Source organism: Perca flavescens, chromosome 1, assembly GCF_004354835.1.
Source record: "Perca flavescens isolate YP-PL-M2 chromosome 1, PFLA_1.0, whole genome shotgun sequence".
In the NCBI taxonomy this organism is placed as follows: domain Eukaryota; kingdom Metazoa; phylum Chordata; class Actinopteri; order Perciformes; family Percidae; genus Perca; species Perca flavescens.
In genome coordinates this window covers 21678640-21701303 of record NC_041331.1, presented here as the reverse complement: position 1 = coordinate 21701303, position 22664 = coordinate 21678640, and the positions used below count along the sequence as shown (strand labels likewise).

Here is a 22664-nt window from a genome sequence, read left to right as displayed (position 1 = left end):
TTCTTCCTTTATAAATAGGGTTGGGTACCAAAACCCGATTCCACTATGGAACCGGTTCCTACGCAACCGGTAGGAATCGGACCGGATTAGAATGCAAAGTTCGGTTCCTCATTTCGGTTCCACTTAATGTGTCGACTGAAATATTTTCCCTCTGTTGCTCCGAAACGGACGTAAAAAATATCACCCTTTCTCTGTAGTCTACCGTTAGCTAGCTACCGTAAATGTAGGCTACTTTTAAAATGCCATATTTTCCCTCTGGGCTCACCAAAACGGATGTAAAAGCATTTTATGGCTACCACATCTGTAAAAGAGCCTTTCTTTGAGGTCATTTTTCAGTTTTTCAAGAATCGGTTTAAGAATCGGAATCGTTTTAAAAGTACCGGTTCGGCATCGGAATCGTAAAAATCCAAACGATACCCAACCCTATTTATAAATACCAGTTTATGTGTTGGAAATGGCGCAAGCATGGTTTTTGTGGGTAAGCATCGTTTATACATCTGGCCAAAGGCCTTTTTCATCTCATAGTTTTCCTATAGAGTTTTCTCAGTTGTCAAACTCCGTTGAAGCTCTCCAGAAAAAGCTAACAAGTTGACATTGAGTTAAGATTTAGGGGACAAGATGCCAACCATGAACATGGAATAGGATTAAATACACCATACGAGCATGTGTACTCTTGTGTACTAAACACCCACACATGCACGGCCTTGTACGTACTGTATGTGCTATGCCAGTTAACCAGTGGCACCAACTTTGTCACCGTTATAACTGCTCTTTTTCTTTCTCACCACTCAACACAAAATGATATGTGACTACATTGATTTGGAGTGATGCTTTCCACTTCATAATAACGTGAGATTAGATTTTTGTATTTGTGGTTTCTGAGGGTAAAGAGGGGTGAGTGGGTGAACAATAAATACAGGATGTAAACAGCCTGACCTGACTTGGTACTATAAAAGAGGAGCTTAGCAGGCTCTCTTGGTATCATGTTTCAGCTGCTGATGGACTAAGCACTACCAGTCTCTGCCCCAGGCCCTGGAATCTGGTGGGAGGGGGGCTAGGGGAGGGCAGTAGGGGGGGGGGGGGGGCAAAGCACAAGGGTCAAAACAGAGAACCTCCGGCTTCATCCCTCAAATTCCAGCCAAGAAGTACTTCCCCTTAGGTGAAGACAAGGAATTCATTGACACACTCGTCCATGAAGATCACATATGGAGTTTAATTCAAAGAAACATTTCCTCTACTTTCTTCTTGCTCTGTATCCTTTTTTATGTGACTACCCCTCTCCCCCCTTTTCACTCAACAAGCACAGAAAGTAAATGGCCATGGAACCCGAGAGACATCAGTGCTATCACTTGTGAAAAACAAGGGGGTGGTGGTGGTGGAGAAATATTTAACCCTTAGCTGGCAGGCGATGATCACCCTGTCGGCCTGTCGGGGATGCTGCTCTCCAAAATGATGCTGACCACAGAGCTCTGTCTCCTTTGGTACAACAAACATCATGTTTTCACATGGGATGCAGCCAGCAGGGAGGAAAAAAATATACAAAGCCACACATTCAGTCACACTTCATGTTTTGATCAAAACATGGATTATTCTCCAATAAAGTAAAAGCAAAATGTGTTCTGGACAAATTTCCGGATGTTAAACGTGTTCAGATCAAGATTGACAGATATATTGAAGACTTTGCATTTTAAAATGACATAGGTCAATGGTATCACACCTTGCAGCAAACAGGATAATAACAGTACGGTGTTCAATGTGTTACAATGGCATTGATTTGGAGTTGATTAAACAGCTTTATTGATGTTGTATACACTTCCTCATTACTTCAATCAATCAGTTTCTTCCATTAGCTACAACATTGTGAAAGTTCTCCGGCTTTGGGTATTCCTAATGAATAAAGCATGTTGCTAGAGTGACTGGCTAATGCAATTCAGAGCTCTGGGTGGGAAGGTTACAAACAACAAAAAGGTTACAGAAAATCATTTTGAGGACATCACTGAATCATCTGACAGATCCAATGAGACAAGGGAGATAAAAGGACAAAAGAAACAGGGGATAGCCGGATTTCGCACTTTGTGTGGTTTAGGTTAATGTCATCTGTGAATGCTGAGCAATCCAGAGGGTGTGCAGAGAGCTCAGCTGTGGAAACTGGTGGCAAGAACACCGTCTCCTATCCACAGAAACACATGTTCACAGACATGAATCTATACAGGCCTGGATTTTCATGGTTAGATAAGGAGACAGACGGACACACACAGACACACACACACACCCTAATGCAGAGGAAAAAGACCCTAACATGTCAGATTACCGGGTGAAACCAGACACAAGTGTTGGCTAAGTGTGGCTTATGCTCTGGCTTACTATTGACAGATGAGTGTGGCTGGCTGGCACAAAGGTTTACTGCTGCAACAGTAAAGTTAGGATCACACACCAGCTACTGACAGACTGTTGTTGCCAGACATGAGCACCACTGATAGAGCTAAGTGAGCCGAGGACACACCACAGACTTCTTGCTGCCTGCAAGACAACTGCATGGCTTCATATGATGCACTTATGGAAAACTGTTTTTGGATTGGTTTTAGAATTAGTATCTTATAAATTCATAAGTAGAGTGTTTTTTGTAGTTTTTTTATTTGTCTAAATTACTTACTTTTTTCTCCTTACTCTCTCAGCATCCATCTGCTGCAGCTCACTCTTATTCACCATAAAAATGCATGCAACCTATTTCTAAATAACTAATTTAATTTGCTGCAGCATCATTTGAGGTTTGTTTGAAAAGTGGAATGTTTTGTACACAACAGACAAGAGTTGTGGATTTATCCTCCATTACATTTCACTGTGGACGGAAAGCTGAAGCAGTATTACCACTTCAAAGAAAATGATGCACACCACCTATATTCCTCAGGGGTGGTGAGTATTAAACAGGGATAGACTTACAAACGTATCAGGAAGTATCTTACAGCAGGCACACAGCAAAAGTCAAATATTTGCATTTAGATCAAGTACATGTGCAAGGATAAAACAGCAGAGAGTCACTAGTATGAATGAACTACTAGAAAGAGCATCAACAGAACATAGTCTTTAGTGTCTGGCTAAAAAGCAAGTTATTCTATTTCCAGGGGGAAGACCATGCATACAGCAAAGACACTTCTATAGGCTTCTGCTTGATCAGTTATTAATCATTAAACTTCTTTTCTAGCGACGATAACACAGAAATGACATAATGTAGGTAATGCAACACGAGAATGCTGAGAAACAGTCCATGTGTTGGCATGGTAGTAGATGTATCACAGCTGTTCAATTCACCTCTCAATGTACAATCTTCTCTCACAGAAGTATTCACCTGTAGTATCTTTCTATAACTGTCATAACAGTTATAAACTAAACACATCTGGATCAAATATAATGAGTTAATAGAAACTTGAGTGAGCAGGAACAGAAGTTAAGTGAAATTACTCAGTATTTTTCTCTTACACGCTTTGATTTAACATTGATACGGTTCTTTTTTTCTGAAGCTTGAAAGACAGAAGCTAACTCAGTCAGTCCATTCAAAGCAAACACTTGCCCTTTCATATGCATCATGAAACCTTCTGAATGATCTGTATTTTGAGCTCTTCAGGCCCGTAACAGATATAATGCAGATATTGTTCTTATTGCCTTATTTTAACTGTGCTTAAAATGTCCTAAAAAGTGTCTACATCTCAACTGAATCTAATCTCCGAGGCAGACTCGAAAAGAACTTCATTTCTTTCATGTGATGGGTAGATTGGAACTGCATCCATCACAGAGCTGTGCTTCTGAAGTTTTTGTTCCCAGTAATCTGACTGAACATGTTATGAACTACTGTGTACAAGCCTTTATGATTCCAGTCGGGGCCTTTGTGGTATGCTTTGCAAATACCCAATACTCTCTCCTGCCTCTGAATTAAGGGGCCTCACATAGAGAGAGAAACTGTCTATCATAGTGAACAAAGGGGCAAAAAAGAAAATTTGAAAAGGAGGAGAGGGACAGTCTTGACATTTAATCTGTACAAATATTCTTCCCAGCAGGCAATAACCACAGTCTTTTAATCTATCCTCAGACCAATAAGCAGGGTGGCATGCTGTAAGGACTCACCATTCAAGAAGTCAATCTTCTCAAAAATTCCCCTGATATGAAACTCCCATCTATCAGAGTATGTCACTTTTTAAAGTTAGGTTGAGGAGTTAAGTAGCCTAGTAGGATATTTTCACCACTTTTAAGATAGAGGCAAGAGCAAATTCAAAAGCCTATATGCATTCAAAAACTGCAATATCTTAAGTTAATATCTAGTTGATAATGTATAATATATAATAAATATATAGTAAATATATAATATATATTACCGTAATACCCCCTCCCTCCCTGCTGAATGTGTCCTATTGAGTCCATGTGATTAACAATAACATTGGGAAATTGGCTCTAATTCTGCAGCCCTGTTAGAACACCTGATTAAAGGCAGTCATGAGGAGAACTACAGTAGAAGCACAATTCACTGCTATTGTATCGCAAAAATGTGGCTTTCTCAAAGCACCAATTAGACACCTTTCAGTAGAAGACTATTTACATTCTTCTAATCGTGTTCCCATCAACATAAATAGGAAAACAATCCAGGAACTCTGCTGACTACATTGCACGTGGCTACCGAGTATTATTATGGTGCTCATAAGACATCTAGGTTTGAATATATAGCATATTGCGCATACTGAAGTGATGGCGAAACAACACCTATCGCCTGATAAAACATTTCAAAGTTCTGCATAATGGACATACAATTGAACTTTTAATATGGTCTACTAGGCTACCAAGTATCCGCGTGTAACTCAGTAACCTGCAGGTACAAATTCCACAGTGCACACGGCTCCTGCACCAGCCTTCACATTGGCATTTACAGCCCAAATACTAACGGACACCGGAGAGGGGCCAAGTTCAGGGTTACTGGTCAGCAGCAGCGCAATATCGCTGCTTGTAGCATGCACACTAACAGCGGTTATCCTACACAAGCAATCACACCCTGCAGCACTGCTCTCTACTCCGGTAATAAAATAATGCCACTTACCGATTAAAGCATTTACGAGTATTCCCAAAAAGCACGGAACAAGGCGGCGGTGCCTTGTGGATGCCATTTAAACACTTAACAGAAAATATTCCAGCACTTGCCAAGAAGACAACGTGAGGTGAATAGACTGGGGGCTAAAAACACACACAGAGATATCCAGCTTCAGCAACTAGGCTACATGTTCCGACCTACAGTACTACAGTTTGGTGGCTCGCTGGGGTCGAGCACGCTTTCGCCATTTTAGCCATCTATCAGGAATCTGTCAGCATCCCGCTCTCTCTCTCTCTCTCTCTCTCTCTCTCTCTCTCTCCTCCTCACTCACTCTGCTGTATCCCAAAGACAGCCTCTCTCTCTCGCTCTCTCGCTTTCTTACACACACACACACACACACACACACACACAATCTGCTCTCAGAACAAAAGAGCAGACTGCTTCGCTCCCAACGCATGACAAACCTGCAACAATTGCATGACTTCTGCATGTCAATAAAACAGCTAATGTAGCATGCTAGCACAATAGACTACTACTAACCAAAATAACAAAACTATGATGTAGCCTCTAATAGGCTACTGATAATGTGTCTAACAATAATCCAGATACATTAATCTAACACACTGCTGCCACAAAAATCTTTCGTCATTGGTTGCACATATGTAGACAAAATATAGGCTATGATGAAACAACATATAGGCTACAACAATAAACCATTTGGTCTGAACTGAATTGTGGACAACAACCTCAGAATCATAAGGACAATTGGATGTCTTTTATTTTTTTCTAGTTCGACACATGTGAAGCTGATATGATAACTAAAAAATGAGGACCTCGAGCATTCAGTTACAACCATAGACTGTTAATATTAATTTTACAGTCAATGGTTACAACAAAGGAGCGGTTGTTTAGCTGTACTCGATCTCCCCCTAGTGGACATGAATTTTGAATAAAAAAACGATTAGGCTATTGCAGTCATAGATATATATATTGCAGTGACCAATTTCTCATCCCATATTGAGGTAATGCATGGTAAACTAATCTTACGTCCTAATGGATGGGCTCCTCTTTTGTAGAACACCTTTGTTATATCACATGAAATATAGACAACTGGTGCTTGACTGACAACTAACCTTGACACTTACTTAATATGAATACTAAATATATAGCCTACTATACTATACTAGGTCTAGTCTACATGTATTTTCTTCTCTATAATCTGGCTAAATTATAAGATATTGCAACTGCTGTTTCTAACGATTCATGATCGAGTAATCCGCTCTCTTTCTTCCTGGATTAATACATTAATCTATCGTTTTAGTCTATAAAACATCATAAAATATACTAAACCAATGGCCTCCTAGCTTCCCAAAATCCAAGGTGATGTCTTCAAATGTCCTGTTTTGTGCGACCAGTCAAACCCAGATGTAGGCTATTTAGTTAACTGTTTTATTAAACTACAGTAGGCTACAATAAAAACAGCAATATGGGATGATATGTAGTGGTGCTGCAATTCAAAGCATGGTTGAGTTGTAAGCAAACGTGTTATTATGATAAATAGCATTAACAAGGTAAACCTCACTCAATAACAACAAAGCATGTGCTATTTTAGTTGTACCCGAGCTCCCCTTAGTGGACTACACGTGTACTTCAGGTCTAAATGAAAAACGTCTCCCAGCATCCATCACTTCTCTTAATACATCCATGATCCATCACCACTTTACAGTATCAAGTTTAATAATTTAGATGGACTAGCTTTTATCTATGACACACCGTGATACACGGCTTGGTTGAATACTTGATTATCAATCACGGCATTCTGCTCATTCTGACTGTTTTCGTAAATATAATATACAATGACTGTGTTGTACATATTATAAAGGCCTCTGAGTAAATTTTGTAATATATTGGCCATATAAACTTAGCTAATCAACTGTAACTTAACGTTAAACCATCGTTCTCTTAACACATCCACGTAAACCATAGACTGTAAATTCCTGATATAATTCTATACGGGTCTTAAATCATCCCTGCATTATCGTCTATTTTAAAGTAAATGGGACTATAATTACAAAAAATTAACATCCTGCTGCGATTGAGACGTGATGGAAATTGGTTAGTATAAAGGATCTTTGATATAATGCAGGTTTAAGGCACTTCCGTATTGACTTAAGGGCGTGACTACACGTGGCCAACCTGTCAATCATGATTCATTACAGAGGCAATGATAACCATGGCACATGAAGTGAAAATGTTTGTGGATGTTGCCCGTGTTTTCGTCTTGAATTTTGGCCCTCTCACTGTGTGTTTTCACTTCATCAAAGTTCAGTCATGATGAAATCATGATAGAAATGCCTTATCTGCTAACCAAGCTAGCTAGCTACCGCTAGCGTTAGCTGGTAACTTAAGGAACATAGGGAGACACCACTTAACCACTAACGTTACAAACATTAACGTTGGCGGCACATCGACTTGTATAACTATAGCTAATAAACTGGCTCAGATATTAATGATAAAGCCCATTCAATAATGAAAGTGTAGAAAAGGGGAGCTTTTGACCTGTTGGTGTATTGGCGGCTGGTTGGCTCTTGATGAAAAGTCAGGGGGATCATCCGGGATCACCAAGTCATCATCTGCTGAGGAGGGATATGTTGTCAACTCTGTTAACGTGTTGGACAACAACTAGGCCTACCGACCGACGGGTGATGCAAAAGGACATCATTCACATTATAAGGTAGGCAATTTAAGACAATTACAAAATATTTTAATGACACATTAACAGTTTCTTAAGTGGCAGTGGTGCATTTAGGCTACTATTGCTTTGAGCTTTGAGGCACTACTTTACTTGAGCGTTTCCACAGTTTGTGGTTTCCAGACTCCAGTTATGCTTCTTAATAGGCTAGCCTACTTGAGGGAAATTGTACTACTACTTAGTTTCTAAATATCTACAATCTAATGTCTTGGGTTATGTGATATCACTCACTGGGGCTATTTTTTGTTGTTGCATAATGTACTTTTACTTTTAATATTTTGCTAATATAGACTACATCAGTTACTTTTACTGAAGTAAAGGATCTGAGTATGTCCTCCATCCCTGACAGTGCGCTAAAGTTAAAAGGGGATTTTACATGTTTTTGTTTTTTGCAATAATCTTCACTACCGGGTAGGCTATATTATTCAGGGAGTCTGGTATTTGTAGCCTAAGCCATAAAGAGAGCTTCAGTATCAGCAGAAAAACAGCAGCAGTGATTTTATTTACAGACAATGTACACTAATTAAGACCGTCGTTGCTATTTGTTTAATCTGCTGAGTGGGGAATTTCTAACTAGAAAGGCCAGCCGTCTCATTAACCCTGATAGTTGGTAGGCCTACAGTGTGGTTTGTGAGTTGTTGAGCTGATCTGTTCAAACCCAAAGCTGTTCTGAGGAAAAAGATTATGCTGGTAATAATGGGGATTTTTAAAATGAAAAAATATAATTGGAAGTGTTTGGTCCTATGCAGGACAATAAAGACTGAACTGAAGAGTATGTGCTGGGCGATAGGGAGAAAATCAGATATCACGATATTCTTGACCAATACCTCATAATGATATTGCAGCAATATTCTAGGGTTGACAATTGGTGCTTTAACAACATATCTTCACACTAAGATTTTAGATAAATAATCATCAGTAATGTGGACATCATGTCTAAGTGGGGAAAAGGCAAATAATAAAACAGCTAGTACAGTCTGGTAAGTTCAGAAAAGGACATCACTTATGTCATATCACGATATTATGATATTATATATTGATATCGATATATTGCCCATCCCTACTGAAGAGGCAAAAAGACAAGATGTCCAGCTAGAGGAGGACAAACACCAACCAGAGGGATCTCTCACAACCTGGCAACCCAAATAGGCTATTCTTTATAATGAGTTATAAACCATTATTTACAACTTATCGGAAAGTAATACCTATTTCTCGTTATGAAAAGTATGAAGTAATAATAGTTTACTTTCCTGCTGTCACACTATTATATTAGTAGGCCTAGGCTACAAGTGTGCAATATTAGAAAAGGCCACAAGATGTCCTCATCCTATTGAAGACTAGGCCTACTGTCAGTTTCTTGTGTTTCTATCATAGACTATATGGTTTCTATAGGCTACTTATAGGTTTAAACATGCTCCAAATGTAGGCTACATACAACAAGTAAAGATATAACAGAATAAAGTGTTAACAGAACTGTGTAACATTGCCACATTTTAATCAATATACAGGCCAATTAAAATAGGTAAAGTTCACACACACACACACACACACACACACACACACACACACACACACACACACACACACACACACACACACACACACACACACACACACATACAATTTGGCCGACGAAAAAAAAAGTCCCCTTGCCACTCCCCTTTATATGTGCCTGGTCTTTTCGGGTAGCGCCAGGGAGCCCAGCAGGGTACAGTTTCAGTGAAGATTGGTCATAATGTAAATATGATCCATTCCCGATCTATTAATCTGAATCGGACCCGTTGATTTCAGTGTGTGATCGGCCGATGCTTGCATGTTGGAGTCTTCATCGACGCAACCTGATCAGAGCGGCATCCTCTCACTGTTTTTCCCCGCTTTCCTGAGGAGGTGAAGCCTTCAGAAAAAAAAAACCCCACCGCTGGCCGCTATGAGACGAATAACGGGAAAGACGAAGGATGAAACTTTGATAGAGCTACAGAACGCGACGGAATCACAGACTGCAGGTAGGCTTACTAAATAAAGATACACTCATTAACCTTTATCCTTTAACTGGGGTCATGAGGAGGTTTGTCAAATGCGTAATATTTGTCATCAAGACTCTACTGCTTGTAGTAGCTGCTCTGGCAAAGAGCATTCTACTAGGCTACATGGTTAGCCTTTCCTTATCCCAAATAACTGATATTCCAATTAAAATACGATTTTGAGGAATATACCCTCATATCAAAATAAAAGCCTATAGAAAGCTATTATATCAAACCATAAACTTGAAATAAATAGACCTACAGTAAGGTAAACGCTCTTAATTGTAAATCCTTATATTAAAGTGCATTGAGCAAAACATGACAGTTCAAAATCTGAGTGGTACTCTGTAACATATGATTTGGTTACTTGGTAAGTGTGTGTTCCCTACATCTTAATTAAATGACTTTTTTTAAAGTATGTTATTTTATTTTAAAGTTATATAGTATCTTGGTGTCAGTTTGACAGCTGTTTGTCAGCACTGACATGGCAAGCAAAACAATCATGTCATGCATGAAACAGGTTTGAAGGATCTTGATTACTTATCAGACATCTCAGTCAGGAGGTAATGCTGTCAAATCCCAATGAATGCTGTATAACAGATAAAACAACATCCATTTAAAAAAAAAAACTATTCTGCCCACAAACATGTTTAATCCGACGTGTCAGACAAGTTACAGCAAGTTCCAGCAAGATATCAGCGATCCCATGACAAGCCACGAGGCAAACAGATCAAAACTCGCTGGGTGTTTCTGGGAAAATTTAGTCTTTTGGTATGTCCCTTAAAACTGCGAGGTCTTTCCGAAATTTAAGCAGATTTGTAGGATCTGGGTGATTGAAGTCACCTGTCAGACGTTATCACTGTAAAATCTCAGTAGATACTGTAGCAGAATATCCCAGAAGCATCTTCTTTTCCATGTTTTTTCATTGTAAATTAATTTAAGTTGCCAAAAGGGCAAACTGATCAAGCATGTGAGTAAACAAATCAAATCAAATTCTCTCCTTTCTGCCACCTTCTGAGCGTGTCTGTGTCAATATCTAAATGGATTGCCTTTCCCTGAGATAGTCAGGCTTCACTGACTCTGCACTAAACAGCAAGCCACTTTCAGCCTGTGGTTTCAGACAACGTGGTCACTAGAGTCCATCTGGAGGTTAGCAGTCTGGACAGTTTACCCAGTCGTAGTTTTGCTTTCAGCAAAATGAAATTAGCCATATGTATTGCATGTTTCCATATACTGTTATTTGAGGACAACCAAATGAGTAAAGAATAATAGTTTCTACTTCCATTTAGCTCCATATGTCATAATAGAGGAGGGCTGTGGTCCTTTAAGTGCTGCATTATGTCTCCCATGGCTTCCACAGCAAAGCAGTTTGTGAAGATGGTATTGCCATAGTGGCTTTCTTAAGCAACAAATGTGCCAAACTGAGAAGAATGCAGAGTTGGTTCTTGCATTCAAACTATATGCTAAAAGACAATTCATTATGTTTATTTTGTATAGCCAGAAGAGGGATACAAATGGTTGTGTTAATTCTAATAATTGAAATGTCACACAGCTACAGTCAAATGGAAAGGAAATTGAGTGTTTACAAATGGAAAAAAACACTTATGGACACTTGTGGTTAAAGACTAATTGCTCTACCATAATGGAAAGCTCACTTAAAAAATCTAATTGCTGATGTATTAACCCCAAAGCTTGTTTTTACCTCTGTGTCCAAGGAAGCAGATTAGTCTAATGTACCGTGATTAAGTAATGGCTTTAAGACGAAGTGCTACAACACTGATTTGATGTCTTCAATCCGTGTTTACATAATCCATGACTCACTTATGTCAGGGACTGAAAATTCTTAGTTTGAACCTGTCGTATACTCTCGTTGACGTTTTAAACTCCGTATTCAAATGTGCAGTTTCATATTCAAAACTACAGTAGCTGAAGCCCTAATGTCTGTAGAAGTCCAGTAATTGTGCCATGTCAGATAGGTCAGGAGACATTATGGTTTCCAGCAGAAACTTGTGTTAGAAGCAAAGCACACATGGAGGATATTCTTAAGATACAACTGTGATACAAGTGCATAGCGTGTATTGACTGACCCTTACTTGTCCCCTTTCATTAGAAAAGTCTGGTGCTCTTGTGAAAAGAGCAGTACTGCGTTTTAATGAAGATGACAGTTTTTTGTAGAATAACTTGTCTTAATGGACTATCAATTAGAATAGAATACGTCCAAATGGCCATTTAAGCATCATTAAGATGTAATATTTAAAGTGCATCTTAGAACTTTATAAGCAATTCATACATTAAGATGTAGTGACAGCAATGTTATGAGTGTAACCCAAAGATATTGATTCTAAAAGTGAAATTACTGTATGAAAAGTCACTAAAATTACTACTTGGAAATAATCGTATGTACTCTTGATGACTTCATTTAGAAATGCAATTGAGTAAATTAGTGATTTTATGAGGGCTTTGCTTTTTGTGTCAGCTTAACGGTTATTAAAATCTGTAGCTATGTTATGTGATAATAACAAACAACCTGTTGCTCACTTCTATCGTAACCCTGCATATGTCTACCTAACAGCTTGATGAAATCAGATGCACTGGATCACTGAAGAAACATTAAAGGGAATTGAACAATAAAGATGATTTATTTCCCTGCATTCATGTTGAATCTGATCAGACCTTTTTCATTTGTATACACAACACTCTTTATTATGTTAATCAGCGAGTTGATAATGAACACACACTGTTTATCTAGGGTGAGCTGTGGGTTAATAGACTGCTCTTGTTCTGCAAAGGCTTTATTCAGGCTCTTATCAGGGCAGACCTTCAGCCACATGTGAAAGAGGAAACAGAGAAAGAAGAGGAAGGGGTCTGTCCTCTCCTTAATAATAATAATAATAATAATAATAATAATAATAATGCAAGCAGCGATGAACGGGCCTTCACCCCTTACCCCGGGGGTACTGGCGGATGCCGCTCCTTGCGACCGTTCATTTGCGCGGCACTGCAAATAGTCACCAATGAAAAGGCAAGTCCCTGCTGAGTTCAATGATATTTCACACAATAGTGTACAAAAAAAGGGTCATTAGTTATTAAAGGGGCTGTGGCTTAAGCATTTGGGGCAGGGCAAACTGTCACCAATTAAAAAGGAACTCTCTGCTGAGTTCAGTGATACGTCTCACAAGAGTATACCTTAAACGGTTCACAAGTTATGAAAAGGGCGTGGTCTGTGTACATGGGTGTGGCTAGAGTATAAGGGGCGGCTCAATATCACATGTAGACCACGCATTCTAAGTTTCATGTAAATCGGAATAACTTTTGCCAAGATACAACCGTTCCTTATTCGACAGCCACCTAAAAGTAGCATATAGTGATTTTGCTAATTCATTTAAAAAATGAGACCGCGCCATCTAAAGGCTGATTGACGCTACATTTGGCACACAGCAATTTTAACCAGTTCTGACGTGTGTACATTTTTGTGAGTTTTTGTGCATTCTTACCCCCTCAAAAATGCGACGAAGGACTCGGAAAAATAATAATCCTTACAAAAACAATAGGTGCCTTGCACTTTCGTGCTCGGGCCCTAATAATACATTTTATTTATATAACGCATTACATGGTACTTAAAGACACTTTATAATAAAACCAGCACATTGTAAACAGATGAAGCAATAAAACCAACAGATAAAACAAACCTATTAAAACGGTAAAATTAGTAACTAGCAGTAGATAATATGTAAGACTATTGTAGGTGGAAGGCTAATCTGGTGTGTTTTGATGAGTGATTTGAATGTGTCCAGGTCAGTACAGTCATGGATGTGTATGGTTAGAGAGCCAGTGGAGATTCTGGAGGACGGGAGTGATGTGGTCGCGGGAGCAGGTGGGCAGCAGAGTTTGGGATGTATTTAAGTTTATTTAAGGCTTTTGCAGATGAGCCATAGAGGACGCTGTTGCAGTAGTCAATTCTGGAAGTGATGAAGGCGTGAATCAAAGTTTCGGCACCAAAGAAGGTGAGTGATGGGCGGAGACAGGCAATGTTTTTGAAGTGGAAGAAGGCAGTTCTGGTTATTTGGTTGATGTGATTTTCAAAAATGAGGTTGCTGTCGAAGTTGACTCCGAGGTTACAGATGTGTGGGGATGAAGACAGGGTGGAGCTGTCGACAAGATCAAAGTTGTGGGTGTTATTTGTGAGGATTTCGGGCCGATGATAATCAAGTTGGATTTATTGTAATTGAGTTGGAGGAAGTTGGTTTGTATCCAGGTTTGAATATCAGTGAGGCAGTTGGTCAGGGTGGAGGATGTAGCTGCGGTGATGGATTTGGGGGAAATGTAGATCTGGACATCATCGGCATAGCAGTTGAAGTGGAGACCATGTTTGCGTATGATATTTCCGAGTGGCAGGATGTAGAGCATGAACAGGAGAAGACCAAGCCCCGAACCTTGCGGGACGCCTTGTGACAGAGGAGCAGAGGTGCAGTTGTTGATGTGGATGAACAGTTGTCTGTTGGTGAGATAGGAACGGAGCAAGAGATGTTGCAGTAGCTTTCCAGTCGGGACAGGAGGATGGAGTGGTTGATGGTGTGGAAGGCTGCAGTGAGGTTGAGCTTGATGAGAATGATGAGGTAGCCAGAGTCAGAGGAAAGGACGAGGTCATTGGTGACTTTGAGGAGGGCTGTTTCAGTGCTGTGTTGTGAGCAGAATCCAGATTGAAATGGTTCATGATTATTGAAGGCAAGGCAAGGCAGCTTTATTTATATAGCACATTTCAGCAACAGGTGCTTTACATAAAACATGAAAGAGCAGTTAGAAAACAATTAAAACAATTTAAAAACATTAAAAGACAAGAATAAAATGAAGGTGAGATGGGTTTTAATTTGAGCAGCGACAACACGTTCCAGGATTCTAGATAGGAAGGGGAGGTTGGAGATGGGTTGGAGGTTGGACCTGATGTCCGGGTTAAGACTAGGTTTCTTAAGGATGGGGGTGACAGCTGCAAGTTTGAGTAGTGTGTGGACTGATCCGGAACTGAGAGAGGAATTGATGATTTTAGTGAGGGACAATGGATTATAGACAGTTCTTGATGAAAGATGATGGGATGGGAATAGGCAGCCAGAGTGTTTGTTTAGAGCTGTGGTGACCTTGGTTGTGTGTGTTTGGAGTATATTACCTTGATCATAGCTGAGCTTCCCGAACACTGATTTATAGACAGTCATTACTGATGTCCTACTGTACTACTGGATGAACACAACATGTACTGTGACATCATAAACAATTACAAAGCAGGTACTTGGTGTCATCTTCATTGGACTCAAAGCTTATCTGTAGTGGGTTGCCAGGTGATTTGCATCTATCAGGGTAGTCAGCCAATAATTCTTATTAAATGACTAAAAGTGCTCTCAATAGTAATTACTCATGTTTTAAGCGATTTGCTTCCATTTAAGGGGATCTCACTCTGCTCTCTGCACCCATGGCAGATGAAGTCATCTTCCAGTCAGAGGTGAAACAAGGCCAAATAGTTGCTATGGAAACAGGCCTTGTAATTGCATTACCCAGTTGATGGAGGCATGATACTAAATAAGCTATGGAAAGCAACTAAGATTACATTAGATAATATAAGTCAACTGATAGTACAGAATCAAGCATACTTACTCACCCTGTTGCCATCTAACATGAAAAATATCAAAAGCAAACAACCAGGCCAAAGGTTGCATATTATGCAAGCAAGAGAGCAACTTTCTGTGTCTAATCTGTGTTGACTCTTTGCCTCAGACTATCAAAGATATCAAACATGGCATTTTATTTTATGTTGTGTCTTATGCAGAGGTGAAAAAAATGTGCTAGAATATTGCACTCAAGTAAAAGTACTGGTACTTTAGAGAAACTCTATTCAAATAAACATACTTTTGTACAAATTTACTTAAAGGTGCAATATGTAATATTGTATGTAATACTGGCAGCTAGCGGTTAAAGTAGTTACTGCACTACCAATTCAAAATACTGGAGAGTCGTCTCCCCCGCCCCCTCCTGCCCAGACTCGAAGTTCACGAGGGTTGCCAGGCTGAGACCGCAGCATTCACAACAATGTTGCTAGACGCTTTTCTCACATAGCCAGACGTTACTCCACAGCACAGCAGCTAACGGTAGATGCTGGCTATATTGACAGTCATAAAAGCCCGTGCTCACGCGGAGCTCTGCAACCAACTGACAGACACACTTTTTTGGCTTAAAATGACAGTATGAACCGCTAGAAACACAACAACCTCACTGTCCTCTCCACACGCCAGTCAGGCACACTTCCTTGGCTTAGAATTACAATACGAACCGCTAAAAATACCACTACCTTGCCGACAGAACACACTTCATTGGCTTAGAATTACGGCAACAATCGCTAAACACACTGCAAACTCAAAGTCCTCTCTTTCCGATTTACAGCCCCCCTCTTGTGGCTTAAAATAACTCACCGTTGTCGGCTCCAGCCGCTGAACTACATGTTGTAAACAGCCATGGGCTGCTTGCCTGGTCCTCCCGGTAACGTTAGCAGTTAGCAGGGTTAGCATGGCGGCGTTAGCCAGGACCAATCGGGATCACTTTACTGGCTATGTCTCAATTGTTTTTGCGAGTAACCAACTCAGGTACTCCAGCTATATAATTCAATGTGAGTACACAAATGTTGAAATGACAAAAAATGCCCATCCCTAGTAGCTGTGATAAATTAGCCTGAAGCTAATGCTTACCTGTTCAGGAGAAAATAAGCCAACTCTGCGTCCTTTTGGGGTCTCCATCTTTCAAATACATCTCCAATATTTACCAGGGGGTTGTTACATCTCTGGTCACGCAACTGTTAGAAACATGCTGTTTTCTTTTTTTATGTCATGTAGAATCTATCTCCGTTGATCCTGTTCGTTTGTTTGCTGCTTTCATGGCTGTACTACCGTTACAGCTGTAGCGCGCTGGGTTTGCGTTTTTACAGGTATATCTGGCAAACCGGCCTGCCTGTCAAACTGGGCCGTTGATAAAAACACACAGATCAAAACATAAACGTAAATTCCGTCACAGAATGTAAATTTCCAAAAGAAAAAATACTGACATTAGCATTGTTGTCAGAAAAGATAGTATTTCAGTTTAACATGTTTCCTTAATATCTGATGAGGCATTGGTGTCATTTTTGGATTTATTACAGTACAAATATTACATATTGGACCTTTAAATAAAAAAGTAAAACTTAGGTCAGGTAAAATGTATTCTGAGTAAACATTACTGCGTAAAAGGACATGACCACTTATGTTAACTATACTGAGGTACAATAATGCTAACCATAACCCATAAGGACCTGATCCTTAATCTGATGGCATTGTTGTGCATTTGTACTGTTCACTAAATATTAGGCCCGGATACAACCGCCGTTTCGCAGCCGTCCCACCCGCTGACGGCTGACTCTCTGCAGGTGAATGTAAACAATTACTTCTTCATCTGGAATGTCAGCTGAGTGCAGAGTGTCACGTCTATCAAGCTCTGCCCTCCTTCAGTGGCAGACACACCTGCATTCTACCCAACTTAATGTGATTTTTGTTTGTACTGTAATGGATGTGACTTGAAATGTAGCAAAGTATTTAACTTGTGATAAAAATGACTTAAGTAAAAGTAAAATTACCGATTTTTATTACCGAAAAAAGACGTCTGTGTTACAGTAACGAGAGTAAATTTAATTAGTTACTTCCACCCCTGGTCCTCTGAAGATAATACAGTATCCCCTCTACCCTGCACAAAACCTTGTTGTGTAAGAGTGTGTGGTGTTTTGCACTTTTCAAGCTTTCCGGGGATTGTCAGGAAATCTCCCCTTTGGGACTACAATATCCTGATGATAAGAAAGGAAATTTGTATTCCTCATGATAATACAAGCAAGCATGTATTGCAATGCAAGCAATACACAACTCGCACTTTAAACACACTACTTACTAAAAAGAAAAGAGGATATTTGTCAATGGTTTTCTCTCCTCAGTGGTTGTGACTCCTAGGGTTTATATGTGCTATTAGATGGTTTGCTTGGTATTATTAAAAAAAAAAAAAAAGAAAGTTTGATAAATTATTTTCCCATCAAGAACCATTTAGTAGCTGTTCTGGAGCTGTCAATCGTATTACGTTATTCTCACCAGCAGATGAGTTTGAATTGAGTTGAAAGTCAAATTTAATTTCCAGTTTCTTTCAAGCCAACAGACGAGAAGACCTTAAAGCACTCAGAAAGCCCCAGAACGGTTACTATGAGTAGACCTAGAGGTGAGAACGAAGTTTGAATCTTGTTACAGTTTTTGTTTTTAACTCATAGCAAACATGATTCCACAATTGAATTTTGTTATTAGAGTAAAAGAATCAATCATAAAAATTGTGGAATCATGTTCCATGTTATGAACTTTCCCCTTTGTATATAGTTAGCCGATTCAACAGGAAATGTGGGGGGAGAGATAGAGAGGATGTCTTGTAGAAGACCTAGCCCTGCTGGAGCTCAGGATGTTGTGGTTTGACAGTACACAAAGTGCCTGCTAGAGTATAACGACTCATTTCACTCGCATGTTTTGGTATGAAATTTAATATTTCAGTCTAGTGCTTTACTATTTCATATGTGACTGCCTTCCACATTTGCCTAAATCGCCTGAATAATCAAGACAGGCATTTGGCTTGTCTGAGACTGTAGAGTGGATGACTTTCACTGTCATGCATTAAATTTAGACCAGAGTGCTAACCTATATCCCATCAATATTTAATTTACATCTAAACGCAATCAAACTCCTGCTTAGAGGGAAGTTGTAGGGCAATCTGTGACATGTTTGTATCACTTCCCTTGAGAAAAGGTTTATGTCGTCATAATCCGGAGCTGTGGTTAGTTAGTCTGCACTTGTTGAAGTGCAAAGCAAAGCAATGATCTGAAATGTATCTGTTTGAGAGGAGTATGCAGGGTGGTGTAGCTGAGTGCCAGCCTTGTGGGAGAGCTACAGAAGAGTTGTTAATGGGGCTTTTTTACCAACAGTCGACACCCACCACAGCCTGCTTGAGTCAGAGTAAAAAAAAAACTATTTGATTTGTTATTGGATCAAATGTATTTTACCTATTGCATTATTTTCAGGTTATCATCACTGCTTGTATAGATGCTGTGCTACAGATGGAAGCCCTGGTCAAATCACCACAAGATATAAATGTTCTGTTGTTTTTTTATTTTCTCTGCAGTGCTCAGAGTAAGTAGGCCCTGGGCACTGTTATACACTGTGACTTTTTGATGAATTCTTGTCAATCAGAGTGTCTAAGCACTTTGTAAGCCTGCATATTCACCACCCACAGTTTTAACACTAACCTGTGTCTATCTGTCTGTCCTTTAAAGATGGTCCTGCAGTGTTGACCGCATTCAGGATAAACCTGCACTCAGGTACGGGCAGATCAGAGGCTTTATGTGATGCCTGTCTGTCCGTCCTCGCATCATCACCCTCTGCTATTTCTCTTTACATCCTCTCATTGTGTCTCATTGAAGTCTCCTGATGAATGGACCATATTTTCTGTTTCTGTTCTTTAAATTCTGCTTTCTGGTTAGTCTGCTAATCAGACCCAGATGTCTGTGTGTTTCTGCCTGCTCTTCAGCCTCCATCTCAGCTTCTGATTGTATCTGCAGAGCCTGGCTGCTGGTAGCTAAGTGTGCTGTGTCCTGTGTTCATGGCTGGAGCGTCCAATCTGCCCTGATGCATTCACTCATTGAGTTGAATGTTTACACGGAATTCAGGTCAATTAGGGCTTTGCAATTTGACAATGTATACCGTGAGGAGAAAAACATTTTTCAATGACCAGATAATTGGCTATACTTTTAATACTGTGAGCGCTATCTCTTTAATATCTCAGGTAGCAATATTTTGTTAGGGGAAAAGGTTGCAAATCAATGGGCAGGACAGCTTTATGTCAATATTGGATTTTCATAAAATGTTTTCATCAATGTAATGAACCTAGATCTTTAAGGTATTTCATTTTCTGGATTTGCAAAAAAAAAAACTGTTTATTTGACAGTTACTCAATTGACCCAGAAAAAGTATTATATATTACATTATATGTCAGTATCACAATATAAGGTTACATATACCATTACAGAGATTCTTGTCCATATCGCCCACTCCTAGTGTCATACATAAGTATTGATTTCTTTTACTTAAGTAAAAATAGCAGCAATACCACACAATAAAAATACTCTATTGCACGTAAAGGTCCAGCTTTACCTAAGAAGTACAAAGGTATCAGCAAAAAATGTAAAATAAAAGTACTCATTAGGGAACAGAATGGCACCTGCCAGAGTGCTATATCAGGCCATATTGTTGGATTTGTATTAGTGATGCATTTAGGTGTAGTTTAATTTACAACTGCATTATAGTTTGTAATTTTGATCTTCAAAGTAAATAGTAACTTCATCTGTCATATAAAAACTACTAAAATAAAGTGAAGTAGAAGTATAGACTATAGGAAAAAAATGGAAGTGCTCACAAGTACCTCACAATTGTACTACAGTACTACTTAGTTACCTCCCACCACTGCTAGTGTACGTGCTTTTAGCCTTCACTAAAAGTGGCTGCTCTCTTCTGCCATTTACACATGCTGGCATGTAAAATAAAACTGAGGAGCACTATGTTTGTCTCAACTGGGTGTTACGTGTAAATATAGAGGCAGATTTTCTGTTTCTGGAGATTTTCTGCAATCACCGTCACCGGGAATGGAAACTTTATCAGGTTGTAGTGAATAGGTTTTGGCATGATTCTTCTGGGGAATAATGGATTTGCTTTCTCTTTCTGCATTATCAGCAGATAATATATGCCTCTGGAAACTGACATATTGGCATGAGTGACATCCTATTCTGATATACTGTAGGCCACTGATTTCTTTAATTATTAAGGGTGAAGGAGTATTGTCTCACCATACATCTGGCCCCCCTTCCTCACTGGCCTTCAGTGCTCTGGCTAATGGAGGTGCAGCAGCAATTATGGACCTGTTTTATTTTCTATGGACCTGAGAGTGGAGCTTGATCTGTACCAGGGATTGAAAGTCAGCCTCTGCTGTTTCAATTTTGACCATTCTTTTTAAAAGCTGTCTCGGTGAGTCCCCCATCTTTGTCTTATCTTTGTAAAACGTTTCTATATCCCATCACATCAGAAGCAAAGAGAAAAGTTAATCTCACTCATTTGTCATTAGCTTATGGATTTCTTTCGCTGCCATATCAGGGAGCAATGCTCTTCAGCAGCGGACCATTTGGGAATATATGTGGTGATTTAAAGTGTCACTTTGATTTAGTGCCCACCAGAGGTTACTGGCATATATTTTGGCATTCTCTGTTCAGAGGAGAATATCTCAGCTGTACTGTAAATATATGCAGCTGAAGGATAATTGGGTTGCTTGGGTGGAAAGTGTGTTAGTTAATTTGTGCCCTCAAAAGCCATGGTTGCCAAGGTAATTTTGCATTAATGAATAATTGTGATGTGATCATACTGTAGTTATTTTGAACGTGTATGCCCATTTTTGCCACTGTGGTGTAGTCTAAGTTGCTGCTCAGTTCTACAAAAGGTAGGCTACTCTGTGAATATCACCCCTTTCTCCATATATTTGTCTCTCTGTGGAAGTTGATATAACACACTGCTAGAACGTTGCTTCTGTTTGCTCAAGCCAGGCTGTGATAACAGGCTGTGCACTGTTGGAGTGAGACCAAGATAAAGAGAAAGTCGGCTCCACAGTCAACGATGCTTCCAGGCAAGCCCACTGGAAAAATTGTATTTTGCCCTTTGTACACCTCAGGGATTCCTCGGGCTAAAAGGGGGCATATTTTCATTCCTACCTTGTGAGTGTCCAGCCCTATCATTGAGCTTCCACATGGAGACACCACAGTCCCTCTCTTATTGGCTCACACTGCTGTCTGTCACATTCTTGTGTCTAATCAGAGGCAGCTGGGTTGAAGCTGAAGGAAGTTGGAGAGCTTTGTGTCCTTTGTGTGCTGAATGTGTTTCATTAGGCGGAGGAAGACTTCTGGTACAGCAGCAACGGCAACCCCCGGGCCCCTCCCCCTCACTGATGTCATCATGCACGTTCTAGCCTCCCCCACAGGAAGTGCCGCTTTCCCACCATTCTGGAATAATAGGGGAGCAGCCAGCAAGCAGAGCAATGCTACATGAGCAAATTCCTTCTGCCAGAGTGGAGGGAGAGAGAAGCACTCCAGGAATGTTGTGTGTCATTGTATTAGAGATGAAGAGGTGTGTGTGTGTGTGTGTGTGTGTGTGTGTGTGTGTGTGTGTGTGTGTGTGTGTGTGTGTGTGTGTGTGTGTGTGTGTGTGTGTGTGTGTGTGTGTGTGTGTGTGTGTGCGCCACCACTGCCTTTGTGGTTCTCATCTGTCTCTCAGCTCCTATTTACCTATGAGGCAAGAGTCTGTATCTGCTGATGTTGCCAGGAGACTGTCGGATGTTTTTTGGGCCCTTGTTAAATTAAGTTTGTCTGAGATTCATGCATGGCCATAACAATTATTGGCCGGCTCATTGCCCTTAAAGGGATAGTTTGAGTGAACCTTATTATATGTACAGTACAACTTATATCCTGTATGGATAAAAACAGAACTTAATGTAGTTTAGCTAAATTACTGGATGTCAGTGGGATAAGTAGAGAAGAATATCCCCTCCATTGCTTTAACACTGTACAGTGTACTTGTTACCCTCATTGGGTGTGGGCGCATGTAAACAGGATGGTGGAACCGATGACTAAAAAGTCAACTTTTTCTTGGTACATTGCTACATGTAGTTTAGTTTTAGGTTGACCAGTCATAAG

At 39.9% G+C, this 22664-nt stretch overlaps 2 protein-coding genes across 7 annotated transcripts in view; one reads left to right on the top strand and one right to left on the bottom strand.

The window, feature by feature from the left end:
* The window catches only part of igdcc3 (immunoglobulin superfamily, DCC subclass, member 3), a 63650-nt gene extending 55873 nt beyond the window's left edge, over positions 1-7777 (bottom strand). Inside the window, exon 1 of one of the 2 annotated variants that reach the window (XM_028564040.1) lies at positions 7631-7777. Coding sequence is in view for 1 of the 2 variants with exons in the window: in XM_028563957.1 (XP_028419758.1) it covers positions 5081-5147 (67 nt within the window). In the remaining variant the exon portion in view is untranslated. Of the gene's footprint in view, positions 1-5080; positions 5277-7630 lie in introns of those variants that run through there. The other variant, XM_028563957.1, reaches the window with a different exon arrangement.
* Positions 7331-22664, top strand: part of ano5b (anoctamin 5b) — a 30440-nt gene continuing 15106 nt past the window's right edge. Inside the window, exons 1-3 of one of the 5 annotated variants that reach the window (XM_028563575.1) lie at positions 7331-7805; positions 9615-9826; positions 19209-19253. In XM_028563575.1, coding sequence (XP_028419376.1) covers positions 9751-9826; positions 19209-19253 — 121 coding nt within the window. In that variant the 5' untranslated portion in view covers positions 7331-7805; positions 9615-9750. Of the gene's footprint in view, positions 7806-9482; positions 9827-18081; positions 18113-19208; positions 19254-21857; positions 22065-22664 lie in introns of those variants that run through there. The other 4 variants (XM_028563514.1, XM_028563686.1, XM_028563617.1 and 1 more) reach the window with 4 other exon arrangements.